The sequence below is a fragment of the Neovison vison genome, chromosome 7 (genome assembly GCF_020171115.1).
Source record: "Neovison vison isolate M4711 chromosome 7, ASM_NN_V1, whole genome shotgun sequence".
Lineage (NCBI taxonomy): Eukaryota > Metazoa > Chordata > Mammalia > Carnivora > Mustelidae > Neogale > Neogale vison.
In genome coordinates, this window is record NC_058097.1 from 177,887,284 (window position 1) to 177,903,933 (window position 16,650).

The following is a 16,650-nucleotide window of genomic DNA, read 5'->3' on the forward strand; positions in this document are numbered from 1 at the left end:
ATTACACTAGACTAGAGGGTCTTTGACTTAACAAACGTATTGAACAAAAGAACATATTGACCTTGTTATTTTCACCCTGGATAAACATTTGAAAACATGAGATGGTAGTCAAATTGACTACGGACTCTGAAGGATATTAAAAAAAAACAACTGGTAATTTCAGAAATTAATTTAACTTCTTAAAAATTTAAGAGGTTAATTCAAAGGAAAAATGTCTGTTAGAGGACCTCAAAGTTTTAATCTCAACTCAGATTTATGGGATGTTTGGCTAATTTTTATATTGCTACCCAGTATTTAGTCACATATCATCCAAGTATTAAAAACGATCTTTTGTGCTCGATTGACTCTACTTTTTTAAAAAGCCACCAATAATACTGGACTTAAAATAATGTACATCTTTCTTTACACAATGGTGTTCCAAAAAACTTGCTTTCAAGTTGCTTTTTTTGTGTACTAAATTGGTAGTTTTAAAATTCGTAACTTTGAACTTTTATTTTTTTATATTGGGTTTTCCTAAAGCAAGATACACCTGTAAAAAATAAATAAACATTCAAACAACTTAGAAATTATTAGATGCCTTCTATACTAGTTTTATACTAGTAATCTATTCTAGATTCAATCCTAAAATACAAAGTTCTACAGATAAAAGTACAATTAAACAGAAGTATATGCTGCTAAAACATATTTCTATCAAGTGGCTTTTAATTCTCTGAATTAATAAAAGAGGATTCATTTTTCCTTTTTTTTTTTAGATTTTATTTTTTTATTTGACAGAGAGACACAGCAAGAGAGGGAACACAAGCAGGGGGAGTGGGAGAGGGAGAAGCAGGCTTCCTGCCGAGGAGGGATCCCAATGATCATGACCTGAGCCAAAGGCAGATGCTTAATGGCTGAGCCACCCAGGCGTCCCAAGGATTCATTTTTCTAAAAGTTATTTTTTCTGTCAAGGTTACAAAGTTCAACAAACTTCTATGGCTTTCTATACTTTTCAACAACTAAAAACGTGGAGCTTTTTAATCAGCTAGGTTTTCTAGGAGATACTCTAAAAGGCATCAATTTCTATTACAAAAATTGTTATGAAACAGTAAGGAAGTGGGAAAGGGGAGGGTAAGTGTAAAAACTCAGTATATAGCTGACAAAAGTAAAAACTAATCATTTCTTATGTCTTTCTTTTTCTCTTATATATTAATTAATCTTAAGAGCATAATAAATTGAAATCAGAGACCTCCATGAAATGATTATCCACTGAAAATATGCTTTTGATTTTATAGCCCTTATTGCTTTTAAATATCCTGAACTTTTAGTACATTGTCTGTTTTCTAACCATTTTATTCAAAGCTGTTAGTGCAGCAAGTAAACAGCACATGCTTTGATCTCATTAAATTACAACTTATAGTTCCTAGAGTCATAAATATTGTGCTCTTTTTTCCTTTACCCCTCCTTTTCTGGTACAGGGTAGTCTGTTAAATATCACTATCTCCTTGAGCGCTTTGACGTTTACTCAGACAAACAGCAGAGGTTATGAATGCTGCTCACAGATAATATCAGGAATTCTTCATGATTGCCATAATGGTGAATCCAACGTTCAGAACTGTAATATCTAGTTTAATCTAACAACTAAGTTTGGTCTGTTTAACTTTGCACACACACAAAAAAAAATCCATGTTACCACAAACCAATAGCTTAACTGTTCTGAACAAAATCATAAAACAGAATAAGAGAAAAATAAAAATTATCTTTGGGAAAATTAAGGATTAAAAGTTTTAAATGAGTGATATAATCAATGTTACTAGAATTAATTAGCTTCTAAAAATGACAATAAAGAATGAAAAAGTTTTCTTAGAGCTGAAAATTAAGACTACATACAACATACAGTACACTTATACCTAGAATGTCTGAAATATTAAAAATACCTGTTAAAATATATTTTAAATTTTTCACTCTTTTAGCCACTGAGACTTGGAAATTTCAAGGTAATAAAATTCTCTCACTTTACCCTTTTATACACTCTCTCTTCTAAGAACTGTTTGGTAACATAGTCACTAACTGTAATGCTCTGGAGCGAGGCCACCACTGTATAACAGTACATTTAGTTAGCCCTGGCAGGGAAAGGGATAACTGTGCTCCTGAGCAACACTATTCTACTTATGCAAAGAAAAAGACATTATTTTTACTCTAAACTACTAATGGTGACTCTCCATGGATTTACATGAGCCTCGTCTCCATCTACAGGTCAGTCTTAAACTAACATTAGAAATATGGTATTATAATGAAACATTTGCCTTTATTTAATGAAAAAAACCACATAACTTAGTACAGAAACTTAGAAGGTATAATCCTCTTATAATAATGCAAAAACAAACTGAATAAAAGCATATGAAAATTTTAATATAATCACTAAATTAATATGATTAATCCATTAAATCATGGATTTAAAAAATTCCAAAAAATGTATGAAAAAATAAATGAATCAAAGAGACATCACTGAAAATGTGCTTAGTCACAACTCTTCAGTATCAGTATTTAGTTATTTGTACTTGCATTTGAAGTTTAGATTAATAAAAATGAATGGTCCTTTTAACAACCTTCTGATATGAAACTACAAATTTTTAAATTACAGGTTTTCTTCTTATATTAAAAAAACCCATCTTTAATATTCCAGGATGTGACTGAAAATAATGTTTTCTACATAAAAACTATCTGGTTTGCTAGACAAAATTAAGACTTTTAAGGGATAGGAACATATGCTTATTATCCCCTTCTGTGTTATACTGAGCTACTCCTATTCCTGATTGTCCAAAAAACCAACTTATTTGTAGTTATAAGATCAAAGAACTAGATAGAATAGTGTTACAAATATTAATGGCCTTTGGACTCTGGTTTAAACACTTAGAAGACACTTCAATCTTTATCCTAAGTAATCCTGCTTTCCTTGAAACAATGCTAAAACAGAAAGTAGTAAAATTTTCCGATTTCTTGAATTATACATAAAAGTATGTTATTTATCTCACAGCACAAAACACTTCTGTTCAAAACTTAAATCTGTTATTCTAGATTCTTAATAAAATTTTCATTTCATAAAATTATAGTTAAATATAAAAATAGGGGGATTTATTTCCAGTTAACAAGTAAGGAGCTTAAACTTTGTCTTGACAGCATTTTATCCTGACAACAAGTAAAAGCTGAACAAACTGAAAATCAACAACTCCTCTTAGATCTGTCAGAGCAATGAGGTCATAAGGCAAATAGCTACCTCAACAATTGGAGAAACAGACTGGCAAATTAACAGAACAAAAACCCACAAACAGAAACCTCTGCAGGAAATAGTGCCAGTGTAGGAAAGCCTGAACTGTGACTGACTGACTGCCAGAGGCTCAGTATAGACAACTCTGACAGTTAAAAAACAAAACAAAACAAAACAAAAAAACAAAAACAGAGGACAGAGTCACAGTGGGAACCCCCTCCCTGACACATACACAGAGTTTTGTGAATTTCATTTCCAAGACCTCTCACAGTATCAGAAAAAAATTCCCTCCTACTTCCAGGGGAAAGAGAGGAAACTTAATATGATGGCAAAATTCAAAAACCATTTTGAAATATGTCAGGGCATTCTGTTCTTCTTAACAAGGACTGATCTCAGAAGAAATTATTGGACCTGACCCTAAACTACCCCAGAAAAGGATAATATCCGAATCTAGCCCCCTCCAACTATGCTGTACTACCCAAGAGAAAGAAAAAACTGAGGAATACTCTGAAGTTCACAGTCCAGTGACACATGCTCACCAAAAGAATGAGACCTAATCATAGGACACTTCACAACCACCCCCCCACAACAACCTGAACCTTATCATTACATTACTAAAGGCTATTTATAGCAAATCCTTTCACCTGTATATCATGTCCATCTTTCAACAAAAAATTACAAGGCATACTAAAAGTCAAGAAACAGTTTGAAGAGACTGAACAAGCATCAGAACCCATGTCAGATATGGCAGAAATATTAGAATTATCAAACGTGGAATTTAAAAAAATATGCTAAATGCTTTAATGTAAAAAGTAGACAAAACATAGGAGAACAAATGGATAATGTAAGTAGAGAGAAAGAAATTCTAAATAGAAAAGCAAAAAGAAATGCTTTAGCTCAAAAACACTGCAATGAAAATAAAGAATGCCTCTGATGGACTTAATAGTAATACGGACAAGATCGAGGAGTATCAATGAACTTAACATGATGGCAAAATTCAAAAACTCAAAACCAAGAAAGAAAACTAAGGAAATCAAAAGAGAATATCCACCAACTGTGGGACAGCTACACAAAATGTAACATATGCATAATGGAAATACCAGAAGGAAAAGGAAGAGAACAAGGAAAAGAAGCAATATTTGAAGAAGTAATGACTGAGAATTTTCCTAAAGTAATGTCAGACACCAAACCACAGATCCAGGAAGCTCACAGAATACCAAGAAGGATAAGTCACCAAAAAATTTATACCTAGGCATATCATATTCAAAATTCAGAAAATCAATACTTAAAAAAAAAATACTGAATAAGCCAGAGGAGAAAAAACCACCTTACCTACAGAAGAACAAAGGATTACAATCTGACTTCTCACACACCATACAAGCAATGAGAGTTACGTAAAATATTTAAAGTGTTGAGAGAAAAAACCACTAACCTAGAATTCTGTACCCTCTGAAATTATTCTTCAAAAGTGAAGGAGAGGGGTGCCTGGGTGGCTCAGTGGGTTAAAGCCTCTGCCTTCAGCTCTGGTCATGGTCCCAGGGTCCTGGGATCGAGACCTGCATCGGGCTCTCTGCTCAGTGGGAAGCCTGCTTTCCCCTCTCTCTGCCTGCCTCTCTGCCTACTTGTGATCCCTGTCAAATAAATAAAATCTTAAAAAAAAAAAAAAAGTGAAGGAGAGGGATGCTTGGATGGCTCAGTTAATTAAGCATCTGCTTTTGGCTCAGGTCATAATCCCAAGCCCTGGGATTGAGTCCCACATCAGGCTCCCTGCTCAGTGGGAAGCCTGATTCTCCTTCTGCCTGCCACTCTCCCAGCTGTGCTCGCTCACTCACTCTCTCTCTCTCTCTCTGACAAATAAAAAATAAATAAAATCTTTTTTTTAATCTTTTTTTTAAAAGTGAAGGAGAAATAAAAACTTTTTAAGACAAATATTGAGCAAATTTGTTGCCCGTGGGCCTGCCTTATAAGAAATGTTAAAAAAAATTTTTTCTTCAGAGAAAAGGAAAACAATATAGGTCAGAAACTCTGATGTACCTAATAAAAGGAAGAGAATCAGAGAAGGAATAAGTGATAGTAAATAAAATATTTCTGCTTCGAAACTCATAAAATAACCATTTGTTCAAAATAGCAACAGCAACAATATTGTTGATTATGTATGCTTAGGTGTTAGTAAAATGAATGACAGCGATGATATAAGTGACAAGAGAGAAGAATCAGGACTGTTTTGTTGTTATAAGGTACATGCACTACCCATGAAGTGGTATGTTATTTGAAAGAAAACTTGGTTTACTGAAGATACATTGTGAATTCCAGGACTAGCACTAAAAAAGTTTTTTTTTAAGTACATTTGAAATGCTAAGAAAGGAGAGAAAAAGGAATCATAAGATGTACAATTAAGACCACAAATAGCAAAAAAAGAGTGGAAGACAAAAAAGAGGTACAAAGGCAACAAACAGAAAACAACAAAAAATTATGGTACATATTAATCCCAATTATATCTATAATCACCTCAAACATCAGGAGTTTAAAATACAACAACCAAAAGGCAGATTATCAGAGTGGATCCAAAAACAAGACCCAATTATATGTTGTCTACAAGAAACTCACTTTATTTTTTTTTAAAGATTTTATTTATTTATTTGACAGACAGAGATCACAAGTAGGCAGAGAGGCAGGCAGAGAGAGGGGGGGAAGCAGGCTCCCCACCGAGCAAGGAGCCCGACGCGGGGCTTAATCCCAGGACCCTGAGATCATGACCTGGGCCGAAGGCAGAGGCTTTAACCCACTGAGCCACCCAGGTGCCCCAAGAAACTCATTTTAAATATAAAAACACATATTGATTAAAAGTAAAGGGATGGAAAAGGATATACTGTTCTAACACTAATCAAAATAAAGTAGGAATCACTATATTTATTTTAACCAGAGTAGATTTCAGAGAAAGAAAAGCTACTGAGGACAAAGAGGGGCATACATAATGATAAAGAAGTGAATACTCCGAGAAGACATAACAATGTCTTAATGTGTACATGCCTAAAGAGTACCAAAATAGAAGAGGCAAAAACTAACAACTGCAAAAAGAAATAGAGAATCTACTATTATATTTGGAGACCTTAATATCCCTCCATCAGAAATGGACAGATCCAGCAGGCAGAAAACCAGAAGGATGAAAGTTGAACTTCGTATCATCAACTAAATTGATATAATTGAAGTGTATAGACTACTTCATCCAAAAACAGATTAGAAATTCTTCTCAAGCTCATATGGAACATTCACCAAGATAGACCACATTCTGGACCATAAAACACAACTTAACAAATTTAAAAGAATAAAAATGACACAATTTCTGTTCTCAGACCATAATAAAACTAAAATAGAATTCAATAAAAGGTAGCCTGAAGAAACCAAAATACTCCAAGATTAAACAGCACACTTCTAAATAACACATGGGTCAAAGAAGAAATCTCAGGAAAAAATTTTTAAATATTTTGAGCTAAATGAAAATACAACTTTTCAAAATCTGTGGGATGCAGTGAAAGCAATGTTTACAGGGGAATGTGTAACATTGAATGCAGATATTAGAAAAGAAAAAAGATCAAAATATAGAGACAACCCAAGTGTCATATGACAGCTGAATGGACAAGGACAATATGGTGTGTATATATATATATACACAATAGAATATCAGTCAGGTCTCAATGGAGAAAAATTGAGAGCTCTTCTGCTACAGTCAGGAGCACAGCAATGTCCATTATTACCACTGCTGTTCAACATAGTACTAGAAGTCCTAGCCTCAGCAATCACACAACAAAAAGAATTAAAGGCATCCGAATCAGGAAAGAAGAAGTCAAACTATCACTCTTTGCAGATGATATGATACTTTGTGTGGAAAACCCAAAAGACTCCCCTCTAAATCTGCTAGAACTTGTATAGGAATTCAGTAAAGTGTCAGGATATAAAATCAATGTACAGAAATCAGTTGCATTTCTTTACACCAACAACAGGACAGAAAGAGAAATTAAGGAGTCAGTCCCATTTAAAATTGCACCCAAAACCATAAGATACCTACAAATAAACCTAACCAAAGAGGCAAAGAATCTATACTCAGAAAACTATAAAGTACTCGTGAAGGAAATTGAGGAAGACACAAAGAAATGGAAAAATGTTCCATGCTCATGGATTGGAAGAACAAATATTGTGAAAATGTCTATGCTACCTAAAGCAATCTACACATTTAATGCTATCCCTATCAAAACCCCATCCATTTTTTTCAAAGAAATGGAACAAATAATCCTAAAATTTATATGGAACCAGAAAAGACCTTGAATAGCAGAGGAATATTGAAAAAAAAAAAAAAACAAAGTTGGTGGCATCACAATTCCAGACTACAAGCTCTATTACAAAGCTGTCATCATCAAGACAGTATGATACTGGCACAAAAACAGACACATTGGTCAATGGAACAGAATTGAGAGCCCAGAAATAGACCTTCAACTCTATGGTCAACTAATCTTCAACAAAGCAGGGAAGAATGTCCAATGGAAAAGACAGCCTCTTCAACAAATGGTGTTGGGAAAATTGGACAGCCAAATGCAGAAGAATGAAACTGGGCCATTTCTTTACACCACACACGAAAATAGACTCAAAATGGACGAAGGACCTCAATGTGAGAAAGGAATCCATCAAAACCCTTGAGAACACAGGCAGCAACCTCTTCGACCTCAGCCACAGCAACATCTTCCTAGGAACATCGCCAAAGGCAAGGGAAGCAAGGGCAAAAATGAACTATTGGGACTTCATTAAGATCAAAAGCTTTTGCACAGCAAAGGAAACAGTTAACAAAACCAAAGACAATTGACAGGATGGGAGAAGATATTTGCAAACGACATATCAGATAAAGGGCTAGTGTCCAAAATCTATAAAGAACTTAGCAAACTCAACACCCAAAGAACAAATAATCCAATCAAGAAATGGGCAGAGGACATGAACAAAAATTTCTGCAAAGAAGACATCCAAATGGCCAACAGACACATGAAAAAGAGCTCCACATCACTCATCAGCAGGGAAATACAAATCAAAACCACAATGAGATACCACCTCACACCAGTGAGGTGAAAATTAATTAACAAGTCAGGAAATGACAGATGCTGGTGAGGATGCGGAGAAAGGGGAACCCTCCTACACTGTTGGTGGGAATGCAAGCTGGTGCAACCACTCTGGAAAACAGCATGGAGGCTCCTCAAAATGTTGAAAATAGAACTACCCTATGACTCAGCAATTACACTACTGGGTATTTACCCTAAAAATACAAACATAGTGATCCGAAGGGGCACGTGCACCCGAATGTTTATAGCAGCAGCAATGTCTACAATAGCCAAACTATGGAAAGAACCTAGATGTCCATCAACATATGAATGGATAAAGATGTGGTATATATACACAATGGAATACTATGCAGCCATCAAAAGAAATGAAATCTTGCCATTTGCGACAACGTGGATGAAACTAGAGGGTATCATGCTTAGCGAAGTAAGTCAATCGGAGAAAGACAACCATCATATGATCTCCCTGATATGAGGAAGTGGAGATGCAACATGGGGGGTTAGGGGGTAGGAGAAGAATAAATGAAACAAGATGGGATTGGGAGGGAGACAAACTATAAGTAACTCTTAATCTCACAAAACAAACTGAGGGTTGCTAGGTGGAGGGGGGTCGGATGGGGGTGTAGGGTTAGGGACATTGGGGAGGGTATGTGCTATGGTGAGTGCTATAAAGTGTGTAAACTTGGCAATTCACAGACCTGTACCCCTGGGGATTAAAATATATGTTTATAAAAAATAAAAAATTAAAAAAAAAACTAGACTCTTCAGGGGGAAAAAAAGTGATAAGTCTCTAGCCAGCCTAAAGGAAAAAAAAAAAAGAAGGGACATAAATTACCAATATCAGAAATGAAAAAGTAGATATAACCATAGATCCTATGGACATTAAATAGAAAATTTCAAAAATGTTACGAAAAATTCTATGTCCACAAAAAATTCTATGTCCACAAGTTTGATAGCCTAGATAAAATGGACCAATTCCTTGACATAACATGCCAAATGCACACAAGAAGAAACAGACAATCTAAATAGACCTATATCCATTAAAGAAATTGAATCAATAACTAATAATCTAACAACAGAAAGCACCATACCCAAATGGGTTCACTGGTGAATTCTATGAAATATTAAAAGAAGAAATTATACAAATTCTGTATAATCTCTTTAAGAAGATGGATGCAGATGGAATACTTTGAGTTCATTCTATAAGACTAGCATTATCCTAATAACAAAACAAGACAAAAACATTACAAAAAAACTATAGGCCAGTATTTCTCATGAGTGTAGATACAAAAGTCTTTAACAAAGTAAGAGCAAATTGAATCTAACAATGTACAAAAATAATTATAAACCATGATCAAGTGGGATTTATCCCACTTATGCAAAGCCGTTCAACATTGAAAAATTAATTAATGAAATTCATTGTACCAATGGGCAAAAGAAAAAAATCACACGATCTTATCAAAAGATGCAGAAAAAGCATTTGACAAAATCCAACACCTATTTATGATAAAAATTCTTAGCAAACTAGAAAAAGGGGAATTTCCTCAACTTGAAAAAGAGCATCTAAAAAGAAAACCTTCAGCTAACATCAAACTTAACAGTGAGAAACTTAACACTTTTCCATTAAAATTAAGAACAAGCCAAGGAGGGCGCCTGGGTGGCTCAGTGAGTTAAGCCGCTGCCTTCGGCTCAGGTCATGATCTCAGGGTCCTGGGATCGAGTCCCGCATTGGGCTCTCTGCTCAGCAGGGAGCCTGCTTCCTCCTCTGTCTCTCTGCCTGACTCTCTGCCTACTTGTAATCTCTCTCTGTCAAATAAATAAATAAAATCTTTAAAAAAAAAAAAAAAAGAACAAGCCAAGGATGTTCCCTCTCACCAAACTTTTTAACACCACACTGGAAGGCTCAGCTAATGCAACAAGACATGACAAAAAAAAAAAAAAAAGACATACAGATTTGGCAAGGAAGGAATAAAACTGTCTTTGTTAACAGATGACATGATTGACTATGCAGAAAATCTAAAAAAAAAAAAAAAAACAAAGACCTCCTGGAACTAATAAGGGATTATAACAAGGCTGTAGAATATAACATTAATACCCAAAAGTCAATCCCTTTCTATACTGGAAAAAAACTACAGTTCTTCCCCTTATATAAGGAAAAATCCAGTTCTTCCTCCTGTGTTTTTTTCCTGTATGTCTCCTTTACACAGAACACTTCTGACACTTATGGTCACCAAATATGTGGAGGTTTTCACCCACCAAGCAAGTCTGCAACATCAGCTGTGTCCCCACAATTTAACTCACTTCTGACACTATCTTCCTTGAAGGCAGGGTCAAATCCCAAAGGTTAAGGGTTCAGTCCCATAAGACTGCTTCCATCCCACTTCAGATGCCAACTGCAAGTCCAGGTGTTTCTGACTGATCAGCTATAAATGGTGGTTCCCATTATCCCCCCCTCTTAGGTTCCATTAATTCACTAGAATAGCTCACAGAACTCTGGGAAACACTTAAGTTTACCAGTTTTTTAACAGATATGATAAAGGATATAGATCAACAGCCAGAGGAAGATATACAAAAGGCAATATCTGAGAGGGTCCTGAGCACAGGGAATTCTGTCCTGGTGGAGTTGAGTTGTATCACCCTCCCTCTGAAACGATACTACTGGGATTTTATGGAGACTTCCTCACGTAGGCATGATCAATTCTTAACTCCATTTCCAGCCCCTTTCCCCTTTATGGACTAGAGGGAAGTAGGAGAGAAGCAGGGCTAAAATGTTAAGCTTCTAATCATGACGTGCTCTTTCTGATGACCAACCCCCAACCAGGAGCTATCCAGGATCCCACCCAGAGTCACATTATTAAAACAAAAGATGCTCCTAGTGCTCTTACCACTTAGGAATTTATAAGGGTTTTAGGAGCCCAGTCACACAGGGTCAGGGTGAAAAATCAGATATTAGAACAAGAGATAGTCTTAGCTCTTTTATCACTTGGGAAATTACAAGTGATAGAAAATGGGGGCAGATATTTTCTATGATCTCCTGCTCTTAATTTTTGTTATAATTTTTAAGCAAAAATTAAATGCTTAGGTAAAAAAATCAAACAAACTATTTAAGACCTAGATAAGAATTATAAAACTCTAATGAAATATATTAAAGAACTAAACAAATGGAGAGATATTCAATATTCATGAATTAGAAGAGCCAATATTTTCAACATGTCAGTTCTTCCAATTCAGTCTACAGATTCATTACAATCCCAATCAAAATCTCTGCAAGTTATTTTGTGGGTATCAGCAAACTAATTCTATGGAAAGGCAAAAGGTCCAGAATACCCAACTTAATATTGAAGGAGAAGAACAAAGTTGGAGGACTGACACTACCCAACTTTAGCACTTGCTATAAAAATAGAGTAATCAAGTCAATGTGGTACTGGCAAAAGAATGAACAATTAGATCAACAGAACAGAAATGAGAGCCAAGAAAGAGACCCACATAAATACAGTCAAATGATAGTTGACAAACTATCAGCAAAACTAACCTTTTCAACAAATGGTCATGGGACAATTGGACATTCACATGCAAAAAAAAAAAAAAAGTGTGGGAGGGGATCTAGACTGAGATCTTGGACTCATCATAAAAATTAACTCAAACGGATCGCAGACCTAAATGTAAAATATAAAATAATAAAACTCCTAGAAGATAATACAGGAGAAAATCTAGCTGACTCTATGTAAGGCAATGACTTTTTAAGTACAATGCGAAAGTTACAATCCACACACAAAAAAATCTGATAAGCTGCACTTCATTAAAATTAAAAACTTCTGCTCAGGGGCACCTGGGTGGCTCAGTGGGTTGATTCCTCTGCCTTCGGCTTGGGTCATGATCCCAGGGTCCTGGGATGGAGCCCCACATCGGGCTCTCTGTTCAGCGGGGAGCCTGCTTCCCTTCCTCTCTCTCTCTGCCTGCCTCTCTGCCTGCATGTGATCTTTGTCTGTCAAATAAATAAATAAAATCTATAAAAAAAAATTCTGCTCTGCAAAAGACAATATCAAGAGAATAAGAAGTCAGATCCCAGACTGGGAGAAAATATTTTTAAAAGCTCTATCTGATAAAGGACTGTTATCCAAATTACACACAGAATTCTTAAAAGTCAACAACAAGAAAACAAACAACCCAATTAAAAAATGGATAAAAGAGGGTGCCTGGGTGGCTCAGTGGGTTGAGCCACTGCCTTCGGCTCAGGTCATGATCTCAGGGTCCTGGGATCGAGTTCCGCGTCGGGCTCTCTGCTCAGCAGGGGGCCTGCTTCCCTTCCTTTCTCTCTGCCTGCCTCTCTGTCTACTGTGATCTCTCTCTGTCAAATAAATAAATAAAATCTTAAAAAAAATGGATAAAAGATCTGGACACCTCAACAAAGAAGATATACAGAGCGCAAGTAAACATATGAAAGGATGTTCAACATAATATGTCATTAAGAAATTACAAATCAAAACTGTTAACAGAGAGATATCATACACACTATTGTGAATGTGCGAAATCCAAAACACTGACAAGCCCAAATGCTGGGGAGGATATAGAGCAACAAGAACTCTCATTCACAGTTGGTAGGAATGCAAAATGAAATAGCCACTTTGGAAGAGAGTTTAGCAGTTTCTACAAAATGAAACATACTCTTACTATATAATCCAAACAATCATGCTCCCTGGTATTTATCCAAAAAAGCTGAAAACTTATGTGCACACAAAAACTTGCATATAGCTTTATTCACGACTGCCAAAACGTGCAAGCAACCAAAATGTCCTTCGGTAGAATGGATAGTTTGTGGTACATCCAGGCAATGGAATAGCACTTGGTACTTTAAAAAAAAAAAAAAGCAAGCTACCAAGCCATGAAAAGACATTAGACAAAACTTAATGCATATTACTGAAAAAAGCCGATTTGAAAAGGCTATATTCTCTGTAACCTTTTGGAAAAGTCTCCAAAACTGTAGAAATAGTAGCAGAGTAGTGGTTCCCAAGGGTTGGGGGGAAGGGACAGATGAAAAGGCAGAGCACAGAGGATTTTGAGAGCAATAGAACTATTTTGTATGATATATAATGGTGGATACATGTCACTAAACATTTGCCCAAACTCAGATAAAGTACATAACCAAGAGTGAATCCTAACGTAAACAATGGAATTTGAATGATACTGATGTGTCAGAGTAGGTTCATCAATTGTAACAAATGCATCACTCTGGTATAGGATGTTGATAAAGTGGGAAAGACTTCTTCTTCCTCTCCTACCACTCTCAACTTGTATCAGTGAAGATATTTTTAGTTGCAAATTATGGAAAATTAAACTGGCCCAAACCAAACTAACACAGATAATAATGGGGATTTACTGACTCACATAACTGAAAAGTGTAGAGGTGGGGGAACGGTAGGGTTGGAGGACCCAGGGATTCAAAAATGTCATCAAAGAACAGGTTTCTTTACTTCACACCAATCTGGCGTCCACATTGTCAGGTTTCTCCTGTTTGGTTTCTCATGTAGAGAAATGACTGACAACCAGAGGTGGGATGATATTCTTCCTAGTTTATAACTACTAAGGCCATTAGTCTACTTCTGAGCCAATGACTGACATGAGAAATAAAATGTTTATGGCCTTCTGCCAATTTAGATCTCAATGTCCAATGTACTCCTTCACTCATGATGCTCTAGTCATACCAGACTTTCTCCAGTCCCCCACATATACCAAACTCTTCCCTATACTTAATCTTAGCCAGAAGTCTGAGAAGTGATTTCTAAAATTCTTTCCTGCCTCAAGACTTTTGTACATACTCTTCTCCTTGCCAGAGTATTACCTACTCTGTGTGATACCCTTTCTGGGTTCCAGTAACTTACCTTCTTCTTGTTTTTTGGGTCCAGTATGGGGACACCTCTATTGCCTGAAACATTATTCTCTTCCCTCCCTATCCCTTTAACAGTAATAATCCAATGTAATAAATTCACCTATTAAGATGTCATCACATTCTTTACTTTTTCTTCATATGATTTTAACAGTTTTAAATTATTTGACTTGTGGCATTATGTATTTTGTGCCTAATTCCTCCATTGGACTATAAACTTCAAAAAAGCAGGAAAATGTTTTATTTTCTTCAGACCCCTATCCTTTTTTTTTTTTTTTTAAAGATTTTATTTATTTATTTGACAGAGAGAAATCACAAGTAGATGGAGAGGCAGGCAGAGAGTGAGAGAGGGAAGCAGGCTCCCTGCTGAGCAGAGAGCCCGATGCGGGACTCGATCCCAGGACCCTGAGATCATGACCTGAGCCGAAGGCAGCAGCTTAACCCACTGAGCCACCCAGGCGCCCCTCAGACCCCTATCCTTAGGGCCACAAAGTACCTGGCATATACAGTCCATTCAAGTACTGAATGAATGAACGAATGAATGAATGGTGTTGAGACTGACATACAGTAAAGATTAGCCATTCATGTCACCATAAGGCATACCACTGGTGACAAAGAATATTTTGAATGAGTTAGGACAAATTCATTCATTGCATTTATTGGAATCATATAATTTATTGGAATCATAAACTCACAGTTTATTAATTTGTATTTAAAACATTTTATTTTTCTTTATACCAAAAAATACACCCAACTTTTTCCAATACTATTTCATAAAACTAATCAGACTATAATTTTACCCAATACTATAAAACTGTATCAACCATACCTTCTTCAAACTGTCTATTTCAGATTCTTGTTTTTTATTTAAAGCTGAAAGTCTTTTGTTTCGCTGTATTGCTTCCTGTACTGCAACATGAAAAACATTTAGAAAAGTATTATATTCAACATCCATTTTAAGGAAAGTATCACCAAGATGGACAGGGAAAATAACCTTAGTGCACTGTATATAATTATGATTGAATTTAAAATATAAAATGTCACTGAGTATTACCAGTAGCAGGTAAGTTCAATTTATTTATTATAAATAAACCCATTTAATTATTCCCTTTTAAATATACAAGTTTAAATAAGATAGTACCTACCATTTTGTTCTAACTTTTCATGATTCTCTTTCACCAATACAAATTGACCTGTTATGGTGCCATAATATTTCTCAATTTCATTCAGTTGCTTCTGATGATCTTCTTTAGCCAGAAGATGTAATTGGACTTTTTGTTCCTATTTTGAAGTTATTTAAAATGTTATAAATATATAACACATATAAAACATATACACACATATATATTTAAACATACATAAAAATTGTTTTTAATAACTTTTGTTACAAAAATAGGGCATGAAAAAGTGCTGAGTACACCATAGGGAGGAAATTGTTAAGGAGATATTTCTAAACCCATGTAAAACTGAAGCCTTTTTTGTATTACAACAAAGTAGTCATTTAAATTTATAATGCTCTTGTTTATAATTTCTTTTTCAAAAACCAACTACTTTCAGGGATGCTGGGTGGCATCAGTTAAGTCAGTTAAGCATCTGCCTTTGGCTCAGGTCAGGATGAGTCTGCGTGGTGGGGGGAGCCCACTTCTCCCTCTGCCTGCCTCTCCCCCTGCTTGTATACTCTCTCTCTCTCTCTGGCAAGTAAATAAATAAAATATTTTTTAAAAATCAACTAGTTTCATTTATAGAAGAGTTAATTAGTCCATGCCAGCACTAAGCAAAATTATGGGAATATTAAAGCAGTACTCTTAATAATTTAGGAAAGGAATGCTTTTTTCTAAATTTGGGGGCACAATTATGAGTGCATTATTGAAACTCTAGTAATTTTTCTTTTTTTTTAAGATTTTTAAAAATTATTTGATGGAGAGAGAGAGACAACGAGAGGGAACACAAGCAGGGGCAGTGGGAGAGGGAGAAGCTGGCTTCCTGCTGAGCAAGGAGCTTGATGCAGGGCTCAATGAACATGACCTGAGCCAAAGGCAGATGCTTAACAACTGAGCCACCCAGGCACCCCAAAACGCAAGTAATTTTTCTGATTTTAATAAGCACAGCACCTTTTCGTTGCATTAAAAAATTGAATTATGAGAATAATACCTATCAGAGATAGAGAGGCAATACAGTATAGTAGAAAGTCCACTTAGGTTGAGAAACGTAATTGGTGAAAATTAGACCCAACATATATTTTAATATGGGCCTTCACTGCTTTTGGCTAAAGCAGCTTGTTTTGTCATACTTAGAAATAGGACTTTAAATTTTTTTAAATATTGTTAATAAAATCAATTTTTTATTTTTTTATTTTTTTCAAATTATGTTAGTCACCATACAGCACATTGTTAGTTTCTGATGTAGTATTCCACGATTCACTG

The 16,650-nt window shown here is 35.5% G+C and overlaps 1 protein-coding gene across 1 annotated transcript in view; it reads right to left on the reverse strand.

The window, feature by feature from the left end:
• The window catches only part of CCDC73 (coiled-coil domain containing 73), a 113,212-nt gene that overhangs the window by 38,917 nt on the left and 57,645 nt on the right, over window positions 1-16,650 (reverse strand). Inside the window, exons 7-8 of the mRNA XM_044259030.1 lie at window positions 15,373-15,508; window positions 15,057-15,136 (exon numbers count right to left, since the gene is read on the reverse strand). Of these exons, the coding sequence (XP_044114965.1) occupies window positions 15,057-15,136; window positions 15,373-15,508 (216 nt within the window). The remainder of the gene's footprint in view (window positions 1-15,056; window positions 15,137-15,372; window positions 15,509-16,650) is intronic.